Source organism: Pocillopora damicornis, chromosome 11, assembly GCF_964200805.1.
Source record: "Pocillopora damicornis chromosome 11, jaPocDami1.2, whole genome shotgun sequence".
Taxonomy (NCBI): Eukaryota; Metazoa; Cnidaria; class Anthozoa; order Scleractinia; family Pocilloporidae; genus Pocillopora; species Pocillopora damicornis.
This window is the reverse complement of record NC_142680.1, coordinates 6017057-6041362: the sequence shown is the minus strand read 5'-3', so window position 1 is coordinate 6041362 and position 24306 is coordinate 6017057. Positions and strand designations below refer to the sequence as shown.

Sequence of the window (24306 nt, the reverse complement as noted above, 5' to 3'; positions counted from 1 at the left end):
TAAGTCGACTGTGTAGCCTCGCCAAGAACGTCCGCGCGACAAAATTCAACATGGTGGTAAGTTTTGATTTGAATTGAGTTATCGGTAAGTCTTGATTTCCTACTGATCTCGCGTGGAAAACAACTCTAACAGTTTATTATTGTTTAAAGCTACCTCTGTCTCTTCTACGGACGGCACAAAACCATCCTATGGTAGGCACACCTTTCACAATGCTGTGGTATTACTTTGCACGTTACACTTTGTTCGAGTCTTTTTTGTTCGGGAGGCATTTGTGAATTATTAACTCATATTACTTCCGTGATATTTGAGAATTTAAGTGTAGGTTACAAAGAAACGTCGCAAAAAGTCGTGTGCATTCATGTTCAAGTTTGTAGATGCCTAAGAAAATATTTGCAGAAGGGATTGTTACATGCACATTTGTAACAATCGTTTTCTTACATTTGGTGGATACTGATGTACTTCGAATAAGGCCAACTTTATCATAAGCACTGATAGCACTCGTGGATGCATTTTTTTTCTCTTTACAGCTGGTGGAACTGAAAAATGGAGAGACGTACAATGGCCATCTTGTAAGCTGTGATAACTGGATGAACATAAATCTTAGAGAGGTCATTTGCACTTCCAGAGTAAGTTCATTTGTCATTGCTACAGTGCCACTGAAAAGTAAGTCGACAGTCTCGACTCGAAACGTGATTAAGTTGATCTTCTAAACTTTAGAGAATCAAGAATTAAGGCTCAAGAATCAAAAATCAAGATGCTCAAAGAACTTGTTGAGATTCTTGTTCCACAGTTTCTAGGAAATAATTTATCTTTTGTATGAATTATTCCATTACTAACATACATTTTCTGAAAGAACTAAAAGGTTTTTTTTGTGTTTAGCAGTGATTTTTATAATTTCTAAACTCTCTTTCAGGATGGTGACAGGTTTTGGAAGATACCTGAGTGTTATGTGAGAGGCAGCAACATAAAATATCTTAGGATTCCAGATGAGGTACAACTTGACTGAACACAATTTTTAATGACTGTTTCCCAACTGACCAGTGAAATGATTTTAATATGCACTGTACAACAAACCCTTTTACACCCTTACATCAGAGTGGATATTCTCTATACTGTTCCTATACATTTTCTATGATAATAACAAGGAGAATATGTTGAATGATCAAGAACTTCTTAAGCAGGTGATTATTTCCTTATTCTCGTGACCTGAATGTTTGATTTAGTGGCAATATTGTATGGAGAAATAAGATGATGGTCACTCTAAAAGTGAAACTTAAATGAAACTAGGTTGCAAATAATCAGACCTGGTATCTCCTATGTGGGGCTAGTTTATGTTTTCATGTAACCCATGTATCCTTTTTTGTCAATACTTCAAAGGTTATTGACATGGTGAAAGATGAAATGGTGAAACAAGGGAAAAGCAGAGGTACAGGAAGACCAGGTAAAGTAACCTGGATTGTTGAAACAGAAAGGATTGTTTTTTGCTACAGCATCTAAAGCACCTTCACATCAGCTAGGCCCCATGCTGGTTGGTCTCTATTATCATGTAGACAGTTGTGCCTATGAGAGTCTGCTCACATTGTTCTTAATATCTTTGGATGATCACTAGCTCACATTTCAATTTTCTCACATACATATATCAAGTGCTGGATTGGAAAATTTAATTTTTTGATCCAGGTCAATCTTTCTTTCCATAGATCTGAGCTTTTTCTCCTAATACTGGATAAATCTCTTTATTCTCCCTATCAGTAGCATTTCATTTGCATATAACTGATCCACTTTTTCTAATAAAATTGATGTGTTTTATCCTCAGGACGAGGTGGTCGTGGTGGGGGTGGAGGCCGTGGAGGTCACAGAGAAGGTGGCAGTGGAGGAGGAGGAAGAGGGGGATCATTTGGTGGGCGTGGTGGAGGAAGAGGGGCAGGGGGCCAAAAGAGAAATAGAGATGATAGCTCTGGAAAGTAGTGTGATGGCTTTTATGTACATGTAAATATATGTAGCTATCAATTGCATAAAATACTTAATACAGAAGGTACAAAAATAGTTTTTTTCTATCTTATGCTTCTATGTAAGCTGCATACATGGTTTTTATCAGGCATAAGGAATCTAAGTTAATGAAGCTGTGGTATTCCTGTGGACACTCTTTGAGCTACATGTACATATGTTACTGTTTAAGATAGAAATCATCATCTACATATACATATCTGTAGCAAACGCAAGTGTTATTTAAATAGGTTGCATTGGTGTACATGTGTCTGTCTCTTTATCTTATAGTTTCTTTGCTCATGAAGAAGAGCTGGAAGCAAGCTGAAATATTTTTGTAAATTGTCAACTTCAACAACTCTACCTTGAAACTATTAAGTGCATCAAATTAGGTGGCATTTTGTTTCCTTGTATTGTTTATTTTGTGTAGTAATTGAAATTGTGCCCAACAAACCAGAGCTTCAATGCATCTTAGTTAAGATTTTATATTGAGAACTATGGTAAGATTTCATTTTGCTTATAGTAACCTACTTTAACCCACTATTGCTTGTAGCAAACAGCACAATGTTCTTTTTTTGATTAAAAAATTATTACTTTCATTTGTTTGATGCAACATTTGCCTCTTGTCTCTCCTTTCCCCTCACAATAGTCCATAGCACATTATTGTTTTTGCTTAGTTGCCGAGCCTTTGAGAAGGAATGAGGCAAAGGTTGACCCTGTTATTTTACAAATGTTGCTGCTTTTCAAATGCAAATTACTTTTTTTTCATGCTAACTAGATACTGGTCTCTATCACTACAAGGTCACCTTCAGACTCACTCCAAATCCAAGGCTTGGCAACTAAGTACACAATTTTAAATTGGCCTATTCTCAACTTGTCTGGACAAGAAAGGATTCATTTAGTGAGAAGGCATTAAATGAAAAGTACAGCTCAAACAATACGTAACTGTGTAGGGTTTTAAGGCTATAGACTGATGCTTGAATGAAATGAACCTATGTTTTTTAACCAACAAAATTTTGAACTTTACATTCTCCTCATTAAAAAAGAACCCCTCTTTCTCTCCCACTTGAGTGTTTTTTTCCTTTGTAGAATCGTAATTTTTTGCGAAAAGAAAACCGAGAACTGTATTGGTATGCACCAATTTCAATTTGAATTCGTTTTGCATACTAAAAACAGTTATGAATACAAATATGCACCATTATAGCTATAGTTGCGTAGAGGAACGATAACGTGTAACAGTCCCTTTCATTCTAGGATTGATCAGCATATGATTTCTCCTAACAACCTTAACCCTTCATTTAGCATACAAGTAAAAAGAATTTAGAGAACCATCAACTAGGTAACATTGTTTGAGTGTCGCACCAATTTCTCACGTCTAGCCAGTAGAGACGTAAATATTATTGATCTGTTGAAAGAATTGGTTTTAGATCTTAGGGTTATGTTGATGTTTATGCGCAAATGTTATAAGTACACGAAGCTTTAATATTTATACTGCAGTCGAACCTGGCAGTCACTCGCTGGGAAGGATGATGAAAATCGCCATTTCATGCCATAATTAACCTCGATGTACTGAAACCTCGCTCAAAAATACTTTTAACATTGACTTCGAGAGACCAAAATGTGTTGAATTTTACCTGAAAGATAATTCTTAGTTTTATTTGAGTAATTCCGATTTAAGTGAATGATTAATACAAGTGGGGGACCATACGAAAAGGCCATTGAGACTCAGCAAAGGGTAGCCGCTACCGCTATATAGACGTGACTGCTCATTAGAGGTAAAACCCAAAGTAATTTCGGGACTTAAAAAACCGACCGCTTAATACAAAGTGACCGCTTAATACGGTGCCGTTTACTACAGGTTCGATTGTATTTAGAAAATTTTTAATGGTAATAAGACTGAGTGGGGTCCAATTCGTGCTCAAATCGGGCTGGTGGGAACCAATCATGTTCGAGAATTTCGTTATAGTTTTGACTATAATCCACTATAGGCGCCCTTCAATGAATCGGCATCACATCGAGGCGATTACAAGAAAATTAAGATCTACAAAATAAAGAAAACAAACTTTGGTTAGAATTTACTTGCTTTAAGGGAGCATTTATCTTGTCCAACTGAACGGTTTTGAAATATCACTCTCCTTTTCATGTTTAGAAAAATCTCCAGAAAACTAGATATAAATGAATGGTTTGTCATCGTGGAGTCTGGAGATACTTTAAACTCCAAAGATTGCTTTTGTGGCAGACAATTGCGAACGTTCTTGAATGAGAAACTTGCCATGTTTGTTCAAGTGAATTGAGGTTGCCGTGGTTACCATCGCTGTCAGAGAGAGCCGAAGGCGAATACATAAGTTGTGTTTGTTAACGACATGTATACAGGTGCCTTTGCGGGGTGATTGTCTTGCGCCCTGTGGATAAAAATTAAATGCAATATTTTCATCACAATCAGAGTCGGTGGAAAAAGAAGAATTAAAACTAATCTTTCTTTGTTCCGTTCTAAAGAAAACTGTCTCTGTTACGACATGCGGCCATAAAATATATGAAAACACTTTTGTTGTATAAAAGATTGAGGAATTTTAATTAAGCACCTTCGATCAGAAAGAGATTTCTGATGAGAGACATCGTGAAGTCTGCAATTTTTTGAAAGTCATATTCAGAATCAGAACATATATATATAAATATTTGGAAGGGTTACGACAACTAATTAGTTAGAAAAGGCCGACAATGATACTTAGTAGATGTCATTTTTGGAAAGCCTTATGGATGATTTTGGAGCTAGTGGTAAAGGAGCGACAAATTTTATGTATGTACATATATTTATGAGGCTTACAAGAAAGACAATCCTCATCGGTGCGGAAATGGAAAAAAGAAATGATATTGAGATCAGTTTATGAGGCAAGATATTGGTTCTGTTTATCATTTTAGTTTCCTAAAGGTTTTTTAGCCTGGGGCAAATCGGGAAAGTAAAATCTTAAGATTGAAAAATAGGTTTTAAGCTGCGTGATCTTGTGGAAATACCGATAATGCAAAGGAAATAAGAGTTTATTTGGAAGCACTTTGTAAAGATTTCAGTTAGGTAAATGTGGGCATTCACTCCCATTAAATTTTTTCCATTAGCGAGCAAATAAAACATACTGGGCTTTCTTCCAAAGTTAAAAGCCTGCTGAAGCAATTAAGGCTAGTACCCGATTGGACTGGTTCTTGATAATGTAGGTCATTTTAATTCGGAGATCTGATCAAACAAATTCAAAATAGGAAATGCAGATGCCTTCAACATGAGTGGATGATCACTTGGACTTTCCAAGGGTTTTGATTTTCTCCTGAATGTTCGCTCTTATGATGAATGGTCGATTAGGAAAAGAGTAAGAGCGCTAGACAATGAAAACTCACATCAAGATAATTTGCGTCGTATATTTTGTCTCATCCATTGTTGTTTTCAAGAATCTCTTCTGTCATTTTTTTTTTAACCACTTTCTTTTTGAGAGTCTTGGATACAAAAAAAGCATGAATAATTTAAATATTTAAGATAAGATTAAATATCACACCGGTGAAGTTACGAGTCAAGCTGCCGCAAAACCTTCATCGTTAAAACAGTTTCTGCAGATCGCAAGGTACAAAATTATTAAGCCTTTGTTACCCAGCGAGATAATCACCACATGTATTTTACAAGGAAAGACGTTATCAGAACGGAACTGAAGAATAGGAGTTCGTTATTTGAGAGACGACAATGTTTTACCGACTAAAGGTACTGCATTTGCAATTAAGCAATTGTTGTTCAAAACGTGTAACTGATGGCAACCTCTTACCACGTTAGAATTGAGGTCACATCGGAGTAAGACACATTCATGTCAGTTTCTGCCCTATTAAACGCAAGCACAAGTTTTTTTCTGACTTAAAGGTATCATCTCACGAATTATTTTCTTTGAAGTCAATATCTATTGGATCGCACCGACCGGATGAGCTTACCAAGAAGCAGACAATACATCGGTTTTACAGTTGATTTTACACAACCATATTAGCACTGGGTATCGTCGTTTTAAGGATTCAATCCACGAAAAAGTTTATACGCTTACTGATCGAAGCTTGAACCGAGGAAAAATGTCGAAGACATTGCTTCTACCACCAAGAAGTCTCAGCTTAATCGTTTTCGAATCTGTCGCTTCGGTTGCACTCATCATTCTGTCTTTAGTTGGTAATGTTTTAATTCTAACAGCGCTGTATCGTAACCCGCGGTTAAGAAACACCACAAATAATTACATCGCTGCTCTTGCGGTGACGGACCTCCTCAGTGCTTGTGTCCCAGGAACTCTCTTTGCAAGTACACTTATTGCGGGGAGACTGGTCTTTGGAATGCCCTTATGTCGGCTGAGTGGTTTCCTGGTTCACTTTCTGACCTATTTTTCCATGACAACGATGACCTTGACAGCAGTCAACCGTTACTTCCGCGTTGTAAGGCCCCAGTTGTACCGGAAGTTGTTCACCAAGACAAGGTCTCGGGGAATTTTAGTAGTTTTCTGGCTTGTTATCGCCGGCTTCGTTTTTTATCCGACGGCGCTTGGCATGGGAACGTTTACGTTCAACCCTGTGCTGTCATTCTGCGCATACACTTTTGCGAGTCAAAGCGCAGAAACGGTATTTACAGTGACAGTGGTCTGCGTTTTTGTCGTCTTTTCCTTGTCGGTAATTTGCGTGTGTTATTATCACGTTTCCAAAGAGATTCGCAGACACAACGTCGGAATACGTCTCTCCCTTCAAGGTGTTTCCGTCCAAGAAATAAATCTGTCCAAAGTACTCTTCATCGTGGCTTTCGCGTTTGCTTTATGCTGGATTCCCACGTTTGTGGTCGTCTTGATCATAAGGGTCATTTTGGATGGGGCCCCACACGAATTAGCTGTGGTGATTCCCTTCTTGATTCAGACTTCAAGCGTTTTGAACCCCCTCATATATGGAGTATTGAGTCCACCCTTCCGTCGGGAGTTCCGCCGTTTGTTTACGCCCAAATGGAGGGCTCGTTCTGGTGATATAAATTCAAATGCATCCTCGCCAACAGGACAGATAGGTCTGGCTCTGGAGCAGATATCTATCGGTCACCCATGCACTGGGGGTGATTCTCGCAGGCAGGGAGATGGTTCAGATGAACTAGCACAGTTTCCAAGCTTAAAGGTTGCCTGGTCGGTATAAGCATATTTTGTAAAGTAATTACTTACTCGTCCTTTTAAATCTGTGAGAAGACACGTTACAAAAGATATCATTGTTACTCAATGAACGTGATTCTCGAATTGCTGGTCTCGTTATTGTGAGACCTTTGATGCTACTGTAAAGTATTAAACTGAGTGTCTAATAAAATGAGTCCAGGAATGCATCGAACCAGTTTGGCTTTACTGCACTCTGTGATTGGTCTTGAAAACTACCGCCACCTTCTCAACCAATCAGATGCAAAACTAACAGTAGATGTAGCTTGGTCACATACTTGAAGTGGGTCAGGCGTAAATACTTCGAGTTCTTATTGGCTCTTTGGGATATTATCATTTGTTCTGATTGGCCTTTGTTGATCCGTCATAGACTGGTTCGACTCTTCCAATATCGCCAACTTAAGGTGGAAAACCGTCGAATTTCCGTGACTCTCCAACAGTAAACTAATAGATTGATAGAGGAATTGAACAGCACAATCATTCCCGATACGAATAAGGTGTTCTTGGTCTACTCGATTTGGAATAAAATCGCCATTACAAAACTCACTTCAAAGAGTAAATAACAGAGAAAAATTGCACTAAAAACAAACAGAACTTCCAAAACAGACTTCCTGTACTTGGATATTTCCAATTAAGAAAATCCGTGCAATCTTGTCGCTAATTTGTTTTGATTCTGAATCTGCTCTTTGCGCCGTCGCAATATTGCGAAAATTTTATGATAGGAGATGGCAATTAGCGATTCCGGAAATACCTAAAACGAAGCCAAAATAAATGGATGCCTTTCCATACCAATCTATGGTAGAAAACCAGAAGTAAAACGAACATGGAAGATAAAACCAAGAAATAGCAAATTAACTTGATCACACGGCTTACAATGATGGTGGTGGCATATCGCAGATGCAAAACAAAGGCAAGATATCGATCAACAGTTATCGCAGCGATGGTCACCAGAGAGACAACCACAAGGAGACTCCCGGAGGATACAGCATGGCGCTTGTGACGCGATACAGCGACATATTGCAAGTTTTTGTACCCATCGGGTGTAAGACACACATGGGCTGAACGAAAATACCGATAATAAAGTCGTGGATTATGCGAGAATGAAAAGAAATACGGTAAACGGTACTTGTAATGAAAATTTCTCTTTTATGGTCCACATAACTAAAAAGTTGCCTGTCCTAGTGACAATACTTGATATGGTGCTGACTAAACAGGAAGCGATGGCCGGAGCGACTTTAATATTTTTAACGTCTCCAGGAAAAATAACGAGACAGCTATTGGAAGAAAAGGTGACGTTAAAACGCGCGGAAGGATCTGCGATTAGAAGGTGCCTGCGGAGGATATTAATTACAATGAATGTAAATTTAGTGGAATCTCTTTCAAGCAATCACTTTGTATTACTAGCTGGTGGCTGTCTTAAAAAAAGTTGATTAAAATCAAATTTCTACACCTTTCTTTGTTAGGTTAAGTTACAAAAATCAAACGGGGATTCGAAAGCTTGAGAACTCATTATTGAATTCAGAGTAAGTAAGAATTTCAAGTTATGAACTCGTTCGAAATGAGTCACATGACAAACCACCTATGAATTGATTTCAACAAACGAAGAAGTAGAACTAGTAAATGACTGATAAAAATTACCTGCTCTTTATTCGTATAAACCTAATATTTTTCGACTCCGGGAGTGATTTTACATCCCGCCCATGTGCTTCAGTTTTTGTCGGTTTGCTTCTCACAATAAAGCACCATGATGCTGTCGAAGTTTACAAATTAAAATTTCAGAACTACAGTAGCCCACAACTACCACGGCAAAAGAAATAACCCCGCAGCAAAAGAAATAACCTCACGGCAATAGAAAAAGACTCACGGCAAAAAGAACAACCTTACGACAAAAAGGAAAAGACTAACGACAAAAGAAAAAACCTCCTTTTGCCATGAGGCGTAAGTTTTTTCCTTTTTGTCGTAAGGTACTTCCTTTTGCCGTGAGTCTTTTTCTTAAGCCGCGAGGTTATTTCTTTTGCCGTGACAGTTGTGGGCCACTGCACAGAACACTGTTGATATAGATTTGACTGATTTTAAAACTTTTTAATCCCACAGCTGTAAAATTATCAAAAGCTCTTCTCCAAATATGCATCAATTGTTAGGACTAAAATCAAACAATGCATTTAAAAAGTTCAGACTGCAATTTTGAAAAGTGGAAAAGTTGCAGGTGCTGACGAAAATAGTTCTGATAAGAATCCCATTTCATCATAAATCAGTTTTATCGTTCTCCGGCAATTAAATAGAAATTATAACATAGCTATTAAATTTGTCTGATCAAATTCAATTGCGTGAGCGTGTTTCATATTCCTATTGTGAACGCTCATGACGTCAGCAAACAAACCTTCGAGAAAAAATTGTCTCCACGATTTTTTACTTTGGGATTTTACTATTAAAAAACTGGTTAAGACCTCGGCGGAAATTTAAGCTAAACATGGAAAGCTGTAAGCCAGCTGATGAGGAAGAACTGCCTACTTTTTCTTTGGGAATGGAGTTTTTAACTCCCCAAAAAGAACGAAAAGAAAAAGAAAACAAAAAACAAGCACGGCCGGTGTCATCCAGTTTCGCAACTCTGAGCCCGAGTTGGAAAATATGCTGGCAGAGAGACACTCTGAAAGAACCAACCAAACAAAAAACTGCTTAAATGTTTCCAAATATTAATACCATAAAAGTATGTTTGAAATATTCTTTGGTGTCGATAACAAGAAAATGTTTGGGAACCTTGCAATGCCTTCCTAGATTTGTTTGTAAGTCGAACTTTCTGTCACACAAAGCCAGGATGTGGCCTGTTGTAAATTAACCAATGACACAGCATCTTTGTTTTTCTTTTGGATGCATGCTTCATATCTCGATGAACGTACGCTGACGTATGAACCAATTGTTAATTATCAACGCGCTTAAGCGTAGCAGAGGGAATATTAACCCTTTTACAACATTAAACCGTCGGGTTGGAAATGTTATAAAACAATTGGTTCATATGTCAGTTGTGCGTTCAGGAAGCACGTGGGATGTTTGGAGAGCACTGAAGAAGCTAGAGTTACTGTAGGCTACGCCTCGAGCAACTCTTATGCATCTTTCGTGCTCTCCAAACTTCCCACGTGCTTCCTATCGCGATGAACGCACGCTGACGTATGAACCAATTGAAAATAAATGAGTCGACAATCCCCGAATAACAATCGTAGAGTGCGTTGGAGCTCACCCTTTGAGATGGAAAAATGCGTTGAATTATGATTACAAAAACAACAATAGTCGTAATTTTCAATTTACAAAATTCTTATCTATTGACTTTGTCCTTAACGACAAAAGAAGTCTTTCAGGTAAACGGCCAAAATCGGCCAGTAGCAAATCTTCCAGTTGTCGATTTTCTTTCTCAGCCGCATTAATGCTAACACCAAAGCCAATGAATACTTAACTTTCGGCTTCTATTTGAATATTGGTTTTCTTCCCCTTGAAGAGAAGTTTGAACCTCACTGTCTGTCAACGATGCGGATTTTTAAGTGCCATATTTCGAGAAAGTTCCGACAAATTACATGTATTGAGAATCGTGAAGGCTTTGCCGTTCATTCATCAACCTGAAAGCCAGAAATCCCTGTATAACAGCGCAGTCTATGTGATAAAGTCTTTTTTGAACTCCGATGAAGCTATAACATTTACTTATTTTTCACAGGTACAAATATAACTTTCCAAGCTCTTCAGTAATCAAGCTTAAATCATGCATTTGAACAGAGAAATGAATGGTGAAAAGAATTGTCAAATATATGGGAGAAACGAGATGAGCTACTGATCACGTGATTATGACTCATTGAATGTGTCGCAAAGTACACTAGGTTATCATTATTGCGTGGTTCGACTCGTCTAAGACTCACAACCCCATGTGGTAAACCGCTGACCCTGTTAGTTCACTGTAATTTCGAAATCGCAAAGCGCCGAATATTCGGCATTCTCCAACAGTAAACCAGTGGATATATCGAAGCGAGAGGATGTTCTTGCATATCAGTGCTCCAAAGACAAACACGATCGCAAAACATAAGGCACAAGGTAGAAAACTTAATATCACTGCATCAAGCACTTATAGAATGGCGAACACAGATTTTCTGTATTTGGAAGTACTTCTGTCGGGTAATCCGTCTATTCCTCTCACGTTGTTCAAACTTTGCCTCCCAATCTAGCGTTTTTATCGCCACAATATTGCAAAAAACCCGACGATAACAAAATGAAATGGCTATGATACTTACAAATGTTACAATGAAAGCTAGAATTATCATAGATTTCCTAAAACAGTCATCTTTTGAGAACTATAAGTAAACGGCTAACACAAATGAGACCAAAAATGATACAATATTCGACTTGATCATCCGACTGATTGTCACAATGGAGGATCTCGCAGATGTAAAGAGAGAGCGAGGTATCGATCCACACTTATGATTTAAATGGCTATAAACGACGTAAAGGAAAGGAAGATCACCCGAATGTTTGTCACAATTGAGGATCTCGCAGATGTAAAGAGAAAGCGAGGTATCGATCCACACTTATGGTTGAAATGGCTATAAACGACGTAAAGGAAAGAAATATCACCCGACTGTTCGTCACAATGGAGGATCTCGCAGATATAAAGAGAGACGAGGTATGGATCCACACTTATGATTGAAATGGCTATAAACGACGTAAAGGAAAGAAATATCACCCGACTGTTTGTCACAATGGAGGATCTCGCAGATGTAAAGAGAGACGAGGTATGGATCCACACTTATGATTAAAATGGCTATGAACAAAATAAAGGAATGAAAGATACTCAAAGGGGGCAAATTAAATCTCAGGGAACAATACAAGGAAGGATTAGCAGTCATATTGCTGATGAAGTACACTGCACAGAAAGGTTGGACGAAAAGTCCCACCAAGAGGTCTGACATTGCAAGAATAGTAAAACTGAAAACGGCGCCTGTAACGAGGTTGCACCTTTTTGGCCTACATCAATAAACAGTTGCCTGATATGACGATAAAGCCGGACAAGATGGTCACTACACTGGACGCAGAGGGCAAAGCAGTGTTAACATATCTTCCTGATGCATCTCCAGCAAATGTCACAGGGCAGTGTGTTGATGAAGAGGTTGTGTTGCCAGTTGCGTTCATCGTTATAATAAGGTCCGATAGAGAGAATTTATCCAAATCTAAATAAAATTGAATAAATAAAAATTTACTTGTGAAGCACCTGTATACAGGGCACCCATCTCAGAGTTTCATTACGTGTATTCCTGATATGAGCTTCTATCATCAGGAAATCGAACTCTTCTCTTTTTTTCCTAGGCTGTTTGGCATCGATAAGATATCCAAACTTCTTCTCAGGTATTTTACATGTAGAGGTACACTGAAAAAACTAGTGCTACTAGTAATATATTCTGAAACGAAATCTCTGGTTTTTTTTTCCTAGGCCGTTTGGCATCGTTGAGATATCCAACCATCTTCTTCCTTATTTTTACATCCAGGGCTACAATGGCAAAACTAGAAATGCCAGTAATATATTCTGAAACGAGAAAATTTTTCAGCTTTCAACCGGACTTTTAGACTAGTCGCGTTTAGTTTTCGTGGAGCAAAAGTGTAAAGTTTCCAAATAAAAAAAATAAAACACTGATCTATTTTCGCGTTCACCTGATGATAATGGTGTATATGAGACCGAAACCAAACAAAAAATTGCAGTGGAGGCGCTTTTGGGTGGATTTAACCTGATTGGAAACTTAACCTGTGAGCTCAGCAAATCTTGGAGCTCAGCAAGCTCCAATTGTACGTTTCTGGGGACATGAAAAAAAAATTAAATGAGAATTCTCTCCCTTGTTTCAAAACATGCTTCTCTATGACTTCAAAATACTTTTAAAAATTAGCACATATCTTTTTTCGTCGTTCTTAGTGGGTGAGATAACAAAACTTTTCATAATTGTGTTGCCACGTTGATTTTCAACATATATCATAAATTGGAAATTGCTTTATTCTAAGATGCTTTTGTGTGCTTTTAGTAAAAAAAAATTTAGATCCCCCCGAAGATGTGTAATCACGTACTATAACCAGAAACAACATTTCACCTGCCAGGTTTTAGCCATATACACCTTGATATTGTTATTCATATTCTTCATACTGTTTTCTCTGCATTTCCCAAGGTACTGAGAAGGAGAATTATTTTGACAATCAGGAACTTCCCTAATTGGTGATCATTTCCTTAATTTTCATGACCTTTATACTTATACCTTTTAAGTGAAGATTTTTGAAAAAAGAAAAAAAAAAAGAATTAATTTTCAAGACTTGTTCTGAGTTTACTTTTGATATAGCTCCTCATTTATCAACTACAGGAAAACGTTTGTGTTATTTCATAACTTTCAGTTAAAAGCCCAGCATAAAAATTATATTATTCGATATCCAAGGAAATATAACAGACTAGGAAAGCAATGCAGGAGATTTTTCAAAGTTTTTCTTTCAATCTTACAAAATACATAATTGCCTCAGAGGCAGGTGATTTTTATTATTTAATTTTTGCGTGTTTATGTCTATAAAAATGTAAATGCAGCATGCATTTTTCCCCTGGGTGTAGTTTAACGGCGAGAGGTTGTCAAGTTCCATTCCAAGAGTCAATAGGATTAGCAGCCGAAATTTGCGGAAAGGATTTGATCTCATACAACATCCTCGCTATCAGGTAAGCTGCTTAATTAAAACACTAAGCCCCTACAAACTGGGAAACGACTCGGACATAACAAAATATATTTTTCAGCCTCACGATTGTTAAATGTATAAAACAGAACTCCGATTTCAGGGTTTCAGTGAAAGGGGAGGTATGTTTGACGGTTGACGTTTAATAGTTCCACTTTAGGGCCTTTGGCTGGTGACTGTTATTAGCAAAATGTTTCTTCTTGTGTGTCCTACACAAGATATGCTTTTCATTACCGTCCGTATACGCCTTCAATCCATTCCCCTGTCAAAAGAGCTCCTCAATTTATATATAATTATATATATCTCGAAATTAAGACTGATTAAAAGGAAAATTGTTCACGGAAGAAAATTGTGGCACTCAGGACCAAAACTAATCACATTTAGGACTTAATTACATTTTTGGTCAGTTATCATAGGTAGAGTACTTTAGCACAAACGTGTTTCGAATTTGAATTCGAAAAAAGTCGTGCTAACAATCTTTAATTTGACTCATATTCCATACAGCTTGATATACCTTTTCTTCCACTGGATCTTGAGCGAAGCGATGAATTTATCGGACAACTTCAGTACTACCCCTTTAATCGACTGCCTTATTACATACCCCGGTTATTTTCCGGAGAAAAATGTCAAAATGGCTCCAACCATTGCAGCGGCTGTGTTGAATTTCATCTCAAGCTTTATCGCCACAACAGCCAACTTTTTGGTCATGTGGGCCATTAAAGAGACACCTTCACTGCATGCACCATCCGCTGTATTTCTCTTCACCCTGGCATTATCAGACTTTGCAGTCGGCATTTACGTCCAACCCTTATGCGCCGCACACCTTTTGACCGCTTTGACTCACAATCTCTCCCTGTTTTGTACGACCGGCGCTATGCTGTACCCAGTCGGTACTTACCTTGCGATTTACTCGTTCATGGCCATCGCTGCTGTAACTGTTGATCGCTATCTCGCTCTTGTTTTACATCTACGATACGCCGCTATCATTACTATCAGCCGCGTGATCAAGTTTAACATTGCAGTTTTTATTGTTTCCTTTCCAGTTGTATTATGTTATTGGTTTTTGAGGATCGACTGGATCAGAACTGCTTCTCTCTTCATTGTACTTTTCTTATTCATTTTTTGCACATTTGCGATTCCCTTCTGTTATTGCCGGATTTTTATGATTTTGCGGCAACATAAAAAGCAGTTACAGGACCAAAACAACTTAGCAAAGAGGATTCACGGATTTTCAGAGAATGACCTCTCCAAGTACAGGAAATCTGTCCTTGCAATTCTGTATGTGCTTGGTGTAATGGTATTAAGTTATTTGCCAAGCGCAATTGGTTTTACGTTAGCGAATTTCTTCGACAAGGACGTAAGCAGGGGGGTTTTTCTTGTCTCAGGTATGGTGGTGCTGTGGAATTCTTCATTCAATCCACTGTTTTATTGTTGGAGAATTACAGAAATCAGACGGTTTGCGATCTGGAAATTGCGACGCACATCTAGAGTCAGCGGTCTACCGCACAATGCTGTGCACGTCGAACCAGTCAAACCGGTTCATACCTGATAACTGGAAGTATCTTGCAACACCAAATGACAATAGTGCATTCAAGGAGCCCATGCACGTGAAATTTACCCTTAACTGAATGGTAGCGGCGCATGTTTGGCTCTCCGGTCTATCGCAAAGCGATTTTCTTATTGGAAAACTCAGTCGAAGTACTCACTGGGGGGAAACTACGATATATATATATATGAATATATATGTACATAACTTAAAGAATTAAAGAGGACGCATCGATTCTCTATGACTCTGAGTTTCGTACCTAAGCTCATCAGACAGAACTTTCTGCTGTGTGACGAGCGCTTAGGCGCGAAACTCAGAGTCACAGAGAATCTATCCGTCCTCTTTAATTCTTTAACTTATGTATGCTTAGCTCTGCTACCACAGCATTGAGCACTTTATGCCAAGGTAGACTCTACCCCCACATCCATTTATATGTACATATATATAAATATCTATAGACAGATAAACACAATGACAGTGCTTGCATACAAGAAGCAGCGTCACACTGAACGCATCATGTATTTGTAGTAAAAGTACACAAGCTATCATCAATAGTGCAGAATGATGAAAGTCATGTGAATACATAGATATAATCCTCAGGGATTATTCCTCTGAAAGGAACAAAAGTAAAGAGAACTCTTCCCTTTTTGGTTGAATATCATCCAGTCTCTTAGTCACTTTAGGGAAGGTATACGATTTAGTAAAGTAGGTAATTAATAACTTTTATCAATAGAGGGTGACACATTAAACTTATGAACGGATGGCCCTCTATATTAACCCTTTGACTTCTAAGAGTGACTAGCGTCTAATTTCTCCTTACAATATCACCCCTGTATCAAACATAAAGGTCACGAGAATAAAGAAACTGATTACTAACTAAAGAACCTCTTAATTGTTCAACAAATTCTTCTTGTCAGCACCTTGGAAATGTTAAGAAAACTGTATGGAGAATATACATTTTGACATTAGGGTGTAAAGAGCTAAAAGATCCAATAAAAGAGTTCAACACTATGCAAAAATAAATTTTTCTTTTCGATAGCAGAACTAAAAGAAAAGGCGGTGGTTGATTTACTTGTTTCGACACTGCGATCCCACTGGTTTCCTATGATATTATCCTTGTTATATTTGTTTTTTATTTACTTTGGGCATCATGAACGAAAAGTGATTAAAAGAGATGACAGACGTTCAGTGTAATTTTAGGGATTAACTTTTTCTTTGAAAAGTACTTTTACAAGTGTAGAGATATTGCGTTATCCTATTCTGCACGTGTCTCGGCAGTGCCCTCCGATCACCAGTTTGATTTCAGCCAATCATCTACCTTAGCATGAACAAGTAGTTATGTAATAACATGATTCAGCACCGCGTGTCCGCAGCACTCGGACGTCCTTGGATATTCCTTGTTTTGGTCGATTAAAAATGTTGGTCTTTGTCTCGCCTGTTGATTCGCATTGATCTCGTTACAGCAAGTAAAACAACGAAAACCTTTGGTCATTATACTTTCGTATCTGTTGTATCAATTACGTTTTAATTTGTTCAAGCGATTTCCATGCAATCCTTTTGTACAAAACATCGGTCGAATAGCAACAAAACCTTATCAATTTAAAGTTTTTTATCCGGTCCTGGGGTCAAAAAGGAATTTTAATTAAAACCGCACTATGAAGCAAGTTCAATGTAAGCTGGGAAAACTGACCCCACAGACTGAACTATTGAACTAAAGAGGAATTAGGTAAGGTGAACTTTTTGCTTAAAGAAAGTGATAGTTTTTTTTGCGATGAAAATAACCATTTTAAAAAGGTGGATCTGAGTTTTACAGGTTAGTCAATTGCAGGGAAAAAGGAATCTTAACTCAGCACTGAGGTACGTGAGTGACATTTTACTAAATGTTTTAGCAGATATTTGTCGGCTGTTTCACTGCTCGGCTCTCTTGGCAGTAAGAATTTAAGTTCTCAAGTCTGCTTGAATGTAAGAGGGATTTTATGAAAACTTCTGATTCTCTCTCGATTTTACCAAATCGGCAACAGGCAAACGTCGTTTTAGAGATGAAGGTCTGCAAAGAAACTGCAAAAAAAAAATACCAAATTATAGATCCAAACGCAAAAAAAAGTATTGTCAATACTGACTCAGTTTTTTAAAACTAAAACTAAAATGACAACTTGTTTTTTTAAAAACATTTTTCATTTTGAACAAATGTTGTTACGATATGGTTTGGACCCCACACAAACACCTTATTAAGGTAATTACAAAGACAACTGCAAGTAAAATATTTCCAAAAAAAATTACATAAAATAGGAGAGGACAAGGTAGTTTAATGTCCTGGCTACTTCCAAAATTTTTTTCAATGATTTCCCTACATTTCCCTGTCATAAGTTAAGAGAATCGAACGCACGCTTTGAAAATTGAATTGACAATTCTTTTCACCATTTATTTCTCTGTTCTAATGCATGAGAGAAACGAGACGAGCTACTGATCACGTGATTATGACTCATTGAATGTGTCGCAAAGTACACTAGGTTATCATTATTGCGTGGTTCGACTCGTCTAAGACTCACAACCCCGTGTGGTAAACCGCTGACCCTGTTAGTTCACTGTTATTTCGAAATCGCAAAGCGCCGAATATTCGGCATTCTCCAACAGTAAACCAGTGGATATATCGAAAGGAGAGGGATGTTCTTGCTTATCAGTGATCCAAAGACAAACACGATCTCAAAATATAGAGCACAAGGTAGAAAACTTAGTATCACTGCGCCAAGCACTTATAGAATGGCGAACACAGATTTTCTGTATTTGGAAGTACTTCTGTCGGATAATCCGTCTGTTCCTCTCACGTTGTTCAGACTTTGCCTCCCAATCTGGCGTTTTTATCGCCACAATATTGCGAAAACCCGACGATAACAAAATGAAATGGCTATGATACCTACAAATGTTACAATGAAAGCTAGAATTATCATAGATTTCCTAAAACAGTCATCTTTTGAGAACTATATAAGTAAACGGCTAACACAAATGAGACTAAAAATGATACAATATTCGACTTGATCAATAGTTTCATCGCAGATGTAAAGAGAGAGCGAGGTATCGATCCACGCTTATGGTTGAAAAGGCTATAAACCACGTAAAGGAAAGAAAGATCACCCGACTGTTTGTCACAATGGAGGATCTCGCAGATGTAAAGAGAAAGCGAGGTATCGATCCACACTTATGATTGAAATGGCTATAAACAAAATAAAAGAATGAAAGATACTCAAAGGGGGCAAATTAAAGCTCAGGGAACAATATAAGGAAGGATTAGCAGTCATATTGCTGATGAAGTACACTGCACAGAAAGGTTGGACGAAAAGTCCCACCAAGAGGTCTGACATTGCAAGAAAAGAAAAACTGAAGACGGCGCCTGTAACGAGGTTTACACCTTTTTGGCCTACATCACTTAACAGTTGCCTGATATGGCGATAAAGCTGGACAAGACGGTCACTACACTGGACGCAGAGGGCAAAGCAGTGTTAACATATCTTCCCGATGTATCTCCAGCAAATGTCGCAAGGAAGTGTGTCGATGAAGAGGTTGTGTTTCCAGTTGCATTCATCGTCATAATAGTGTCTGATAGAGAGAATTTATCCAAATCTAAATAAAATTGAATACATAAAAATTTACTTGTGAAGCACCTGTATACAGGGCACCCATCTCAGAGTTTCATTACGTGTATTCCTGATATGAGCTTCTATCATCAGGAAACCGAACTCTTCTCTTTTTTTCCCAGGCTGTTTGGCATCGATATAAGATATCCAAACTTCTTCTCAGGTATTTTACATGTAGAGGTACACTGAAAAAACTAGTGTTACCAGTAATATATTCCGAAACGAATTCTCCTTTTTTTTTTTTCCTAGGCCGTTTGGCATCGTTAAGATATCCAACCATCTTCTTACTTATTTTTACATCCAGAGCTACAATGACAAAACTAGAAATGCCAGTAATATATTCTGAAACGAGAAAATTTTTCAGCTTTCAACCGGACTTTTAGACTAGTCGCGTTTAGTTTTCGTGGAGCAAAAGTGTAAAGTTTCCAAATAAAAAAAATAAAACACTGATCTATTTTCGCGTTCACCTGATGATAATGGTGTATATAAGACCGAAACCAAACAAAAAATTGCAGTGGAGGCGCTTTTGTGTGGATTTAACCTGACTGGAACTTAACTTGTGAGTCAGCAAATCACACGGTCAAATAAGAAATAAAAGCTCCAATTGTATGTTTGTGGGGACATGAAAAAAAAAATTAAATGAGAATTCTCTCCCTTGTTTCAAAACATGCTTCTCTATGACTTCAAAATACTTTTAAAAATTAGCACATATCTTTTTGTCGTTCTTTGTCGGTGAGATAACAAAACTTTTCATAAACGTGTTGCCGCGCTGATTTTCAACATATATCATAAATTGGAAATTGCTTTATTCTAAGATGCTTTTGTGTGCTTTTATTAAAAGAATTTTAGATCCCCTCGAAGATGTATAATTATGTACTATAACCAGAAACAACATTTCACCTGCCAGGTTTTAGCCATATACACCTTGATATTGTTATTCATATTTTCCATACGGTTCTCTCTGCATTTCCCAAAGTACTGAAAAGGAGAATTTTTTTGACAATAGAGAGCTTCCTTCATTGGTGATCATTTCCTTTATTTTTCATGACCTTTAAATTAATTCTCCACGAGGAATTGAACCGGAGACCTTCGGAAATCGCGCTTCTGGACGCTGTACTACTAAGCCACAGAGACTCAACAAAGAGCTAAGCACTAGGTTCATATATCGTGTTCCGCATGCATTCTGCTTGATACTAGTAGTGTTGTTTACACCTATAGCATCACAAACCAAGGTTTGCTTAAAACTACAATAATAATCAATTATTCAGTGACGTCTCAGAATTACACTTCACTTAACTGATTCAGAAAATTGAAAAGTCTGAATTATTTACTCGTATTAAAAAGGAAAAACTGATATCTTCCTAATAACCGTCAACCGTTAAAGGTCGTAAGAAGGCACTAAAAATTATTAACCATCAAATGTTAAAATTGCAACAAATAAACGGTTAATCCTCAGATTCCCCCCCAACCTCAGGAGACTTTTGACGTGAACGACTCCAAGAGGCTTTTTTAAGTGAATATTTTTTAAAAAATAATTAATTTTCAAGGCTTGTTTTGAGTTTACATTTGATATAGCTCCTCATTTATCAACCACAGGAAAACGTTTGTGTGATTTTATAACTTTCAGTAGCGCTAAACTTTTAATTAAAAGCACAGCATCAAAGTTTTTCTTTCAATCTTATAACATACATAATTGCCTCAGAGGCAGGTGATCTTTTATTGATTAATTTTTGCGTGTTTATGTCTATAAAGATGTAAAGGCAGCATGCATTTTTCTACTTAGTGTAGTTTAACGGCGAGAGGTTATCAAGTTCCATTCCAAGACTCAATAGGATTGGCAGCCGAAATTTGCGGAAAGAGTTTGGTCTCATACAACTCCCTCACTATCAGGTGAGCTGCTTAAAACACTAAGCCCCTACAAACTGGGAAACGACTCCAATGTATCAAAATATATTTTTCAGCCTCATGATTGTTATATGTATAAAACAGAACCCCGATTTGAAGGTTTCAGTGAGAGGGGAGGTATGTTTGACGGTTGACGATAAAAAGTTCCATTTTAGGGCCTTTGGCTGGTGACTGTTATTAGCAAAATGCTTCTTCTTGTGTGTCACACACAAGATATGCTTTTCATTACAGTTCGTATCCTTTTCCTTCAATCCATACCCCTGTCAAAAGAGCTCCTCAATATTTTTTTTTACTTTTAACTTTAATATCTCTCGAAATTAAGACTATTTAAAAGGAAAATTGTTCACGGAAGAAAATTGTGGCACTCAGGGCCAAAACTAATCACATTTAGGACTTAATCACATATTTGGTCAGTTATCATAGGCATAGCACTTTAGCACAAAAGAGTTTCGAATTTGAATTCGAAATAAGTCGTGCTAACAATCTGTAATTTGATTCTTATTCCACGCAGCTTGATATAAGTTTTCTTCCACTGGATCTTGAGAGAAGCAATGAATTTATCGAGCAACTTCAGTACTACCCCTTTAATCAACTGCCCTATTACATTTCCCGGTAATTTTCCGGAGAAAAATGTCAAAATGGCTCCAACCATTGCAGTGGCTGTGTTGAATTTCATCTCAAGCTTTATCGCCACAACAGCCAACTTTTTGGTCATGTGGGCCATTAAAGGGACACCTTCACTGCATACACCATCCGCTGTATTTCTCTTCAGCCTGGCATTATCAGACTTTGTGGTCGGTATTTACGTCCAACCCTTATGTGCCGCACACCTTTTGGCCGCTTTGACACACAATCTCTCTCTGTTTTGTACGACCGGCGCTATGCTGTACCCAGTCGGTACTTACCTTGCGATTTACTCGTTCATGGCCATCGCTGCTGTAACTGTTGATCGCTATCTAGCTCTTGTTTTACATCTACGATACGCCGTTATCATTACTATAAGCCGCGTGATCAAGTTTAACATCGCAGTTTTTATTGTTTCCTTTCCAGTTGTATTATGTTATTGGTTTTTGAGGATCGACTGGATCAGAACTGCTTCTCTCTTCATTTTACTTTTCTTATTCATTTTTGGCATATTTGCGATTGCCTTCTGTTATTGCTGGATTTTTATGATTTTGCGGCGACATAAAAAGCAGTTACAGGATCAAAACAACTTAGCAAAGAGGATTCACGGATTTTCAGAGAATAACCTCTCCAAGTACAGGAAATCTGTCCTTGCAATTCTTTATGTGCTTGGTCTAATGGTATTAAGTTATTTGCCATGCACAATTAGTTTTACGTTAGCGAATTTCTTCGAGGACGTAAGCGGGGATGTTATTTTTGCCTCAAGTATGGTGGTGCTGTGGAATTCTTCATTCAATCCACTGTTTTATTGTTGGAAGATTACAGAAATCAGACGGTTTGCGATCTGGAAATTGCGACGCACATCTAGAGTCAGCGGTCTACCGCACAATGCTGTGCACGTTGAACCAGTCAAACCGGTTCTTACCTGATAACTGGAAGTATCTTGCAACACCAAATGACAATAGTGCATTCAAGGAGCCCATGCACGTGAAATTTACCCATAACTGAATGGTAGCGGCGCATGTTTGGCTCTCCGGTCTATCGCAAAGCGATTTTCTTATTGGAAAACTCAGTCGAAGTACTCACTGAGGGGAAACTGCGATATATATATATGTACATAACTTAAAGAATTAAAGAGGACGCATCGATTCTCTATGACTCTGAGTTTCGCGCCTAAGCTCGTCAGACATAACTTTCTGCTGTGTGACGAGCACTTAGGCGCGAAACTCAGAGTCACAGAGAATCGATGCGTCCTCTTTAATTCTTTAACTTATGTATACTTAGCTCTGCTACCACAGCATTGAGCACTTTATGCGAGGTAGACTCTACCCCCACATTCATTTATATGTACATATATATATACATATATATATATATATATATATATATATAACTAACTGCAGACAGTACTGTTTCGGCCTTCTGGGCCTCATCAGTGCAGTGCTGATGCTAGGATGGAGGTAAGACCATATAGCCATAGGTAAGACCATGGTAAGCCATAGGTAAGACCATATATATATATATATATATTGATAGATAGATAGATAGATAGATAGATAGATAGATCGATAGATAGATAGATAGATAGATCGATAGATAAACACAATGACAGTGCTTGCATACAAGAAGCAGCGTCACACTGAACGCATCATGTGTTTGCAGTAAAAGTACACAAGCTATTATCAATAGTGCAGAATGATGAAAGTCATGTGAATACATAGATATAATCCTCAGGGATTATTCCTCTGAAAGGAACAAAAGTAGAGAGAAATCTTCCTTTTTTGGCTGAATATCATCCAGTCTCTTAGTCACTTTAGGAAAGGTATAAGATTTAGTAAAGTGGGTAATTAATAACTTTTATCAATAGAGGGTGACACATTAAACTTATGACCGGATGGCCCGCTATATTAACCCTTTGACTTCTAAGAGTGACTAGCATCTAATTTCTCCTTACAACGTCGCCCCTGTATCAAACATAAAGGTCACGAGAATAAAGAAACTGATTACTAACTAAAGAACCTCTTGATTGTTCAACAAATTCTTCTTGTCAGCACCTTGGAAATGTTAAGAAAACAGTATGGAGAATATACATTTTGACATTAGGGTGCAAAGAGCTAAAAGATCCAATAAAAGAGTTCAACACTATGCAAAAAAAGAACTAAAAGAAAAGGCGGTGGTTGATTTACTTGTTTCGACACTGCGATCCCGCTGGTTCCCCATAATATTCTCTTTGTTATATTTTTTCTTATTTACTTTGGGCATCATGAACCAAAAGTGATTAAAAAAGATGACAGACGTTCAGTGTAATTTCAGGGATTAACTTTTTCTTTGAAAAGTACTTTTGCAAGTGTAGAGATATTGCGTTATCCTATTCTGCACGTGTCTCGGCAGTGCCCTCCGATCACCAGTTTGATTTCAGCCAATCATCTACCTTAGCATAACAAGTAATTACGTAATAACATGATTCATCACCGCGTGTCCGCAGCACTCAGACGTCCTTGGATATTCCTTGTTTTGGTCGATTAAAAATGTTCGTCTTTGACTCGCCTGTTGATTCGCATTGATCTCGTTACAGCAAGTAAAACAACGAAAACCTTTGGTCATTATACTTTCGTATCTGTTGTATCAATTACGTTTTAATTTGTTCAGGCGAGTTCCATGTAATCCTTTTGTACAAATCATCGGTCGAATAGCAACAAAA

General features: G+C 37.7%; 3 protein-coding genes across 4 annotated transcripts; all 3 read left to right on the top strand.

Moving 5' to 3' along the window:
* Positions 1–11: 11 nt before the first annotated feature.
* LOC113683736 (U6 snRNA-associated Sm-like protein LSm4) lies at positions 12–2582 on the top strand. 2 transcript variants are annotated; one of them, XM_027201007.2, is made up of 6 exons: positions 12–56; positions 150–191; positions 528–626; positions 914–991; positions 1378–1441; positions 1814–2582. In XM_027201007.2, exons 1-6 carry the CDS (start codon positions 51–53, stop codon positions 1963–1965), a joined length of 441 nt encoding a protein of 146 aa, XP_027056808.1. In that variant the 5' UTR covers positions 12–50; the 3' UTR covers positions 1966–2582. The 2 variants fall into 2 exon arrangements, with proteins under 2 accessions (XP_027056808.1, XP_089043595.1); XM_089187469.1 differs by lacking the exon at positions 150–191 and having other exon boundaries at positions 24–56.
* Positions 2583–5014: 2432 nt separating this feature from the next.
* LOC113683711 (melatonin receptor type 1B-A) lies at positions 5015–7337 on the top strand. Its single transcript, XM_027200982.2, has one exon. It carries the CDS (start codon positions 6076–6078, stop codon positions 7156–7158), a length of 1083 nt encoding a protein of 360 aa, XP_027056783.2. The 5' UTR covers positions 5015–6075; the 3' UTR covers positions 7159–7337.
* Positions 7338–11883: 4546 nt separating this feature from the next.
* On the top strand, positions 11884–16310 carry LOC149037167 (adenosine receptor A3-like). Its single transcript, XM_089187468.1, has 3 exons — positions 11884–12347; positions 13783–13884; positions 14403–16310. The coding sequence occupies exons 1-3, from the start codon at positions 12196–12198 to the stop codon at positions 15445–15447; spliced, it is 1299 nt and encodes a 432-aa protein (XP_089043594.1). The 5' UTR covers positions 11884–12195; the 3' UTR covers positions 15448–16310.
* The last annotated feature ends 7996 nt before the right edge of the window (positions 16311–24306 follow it).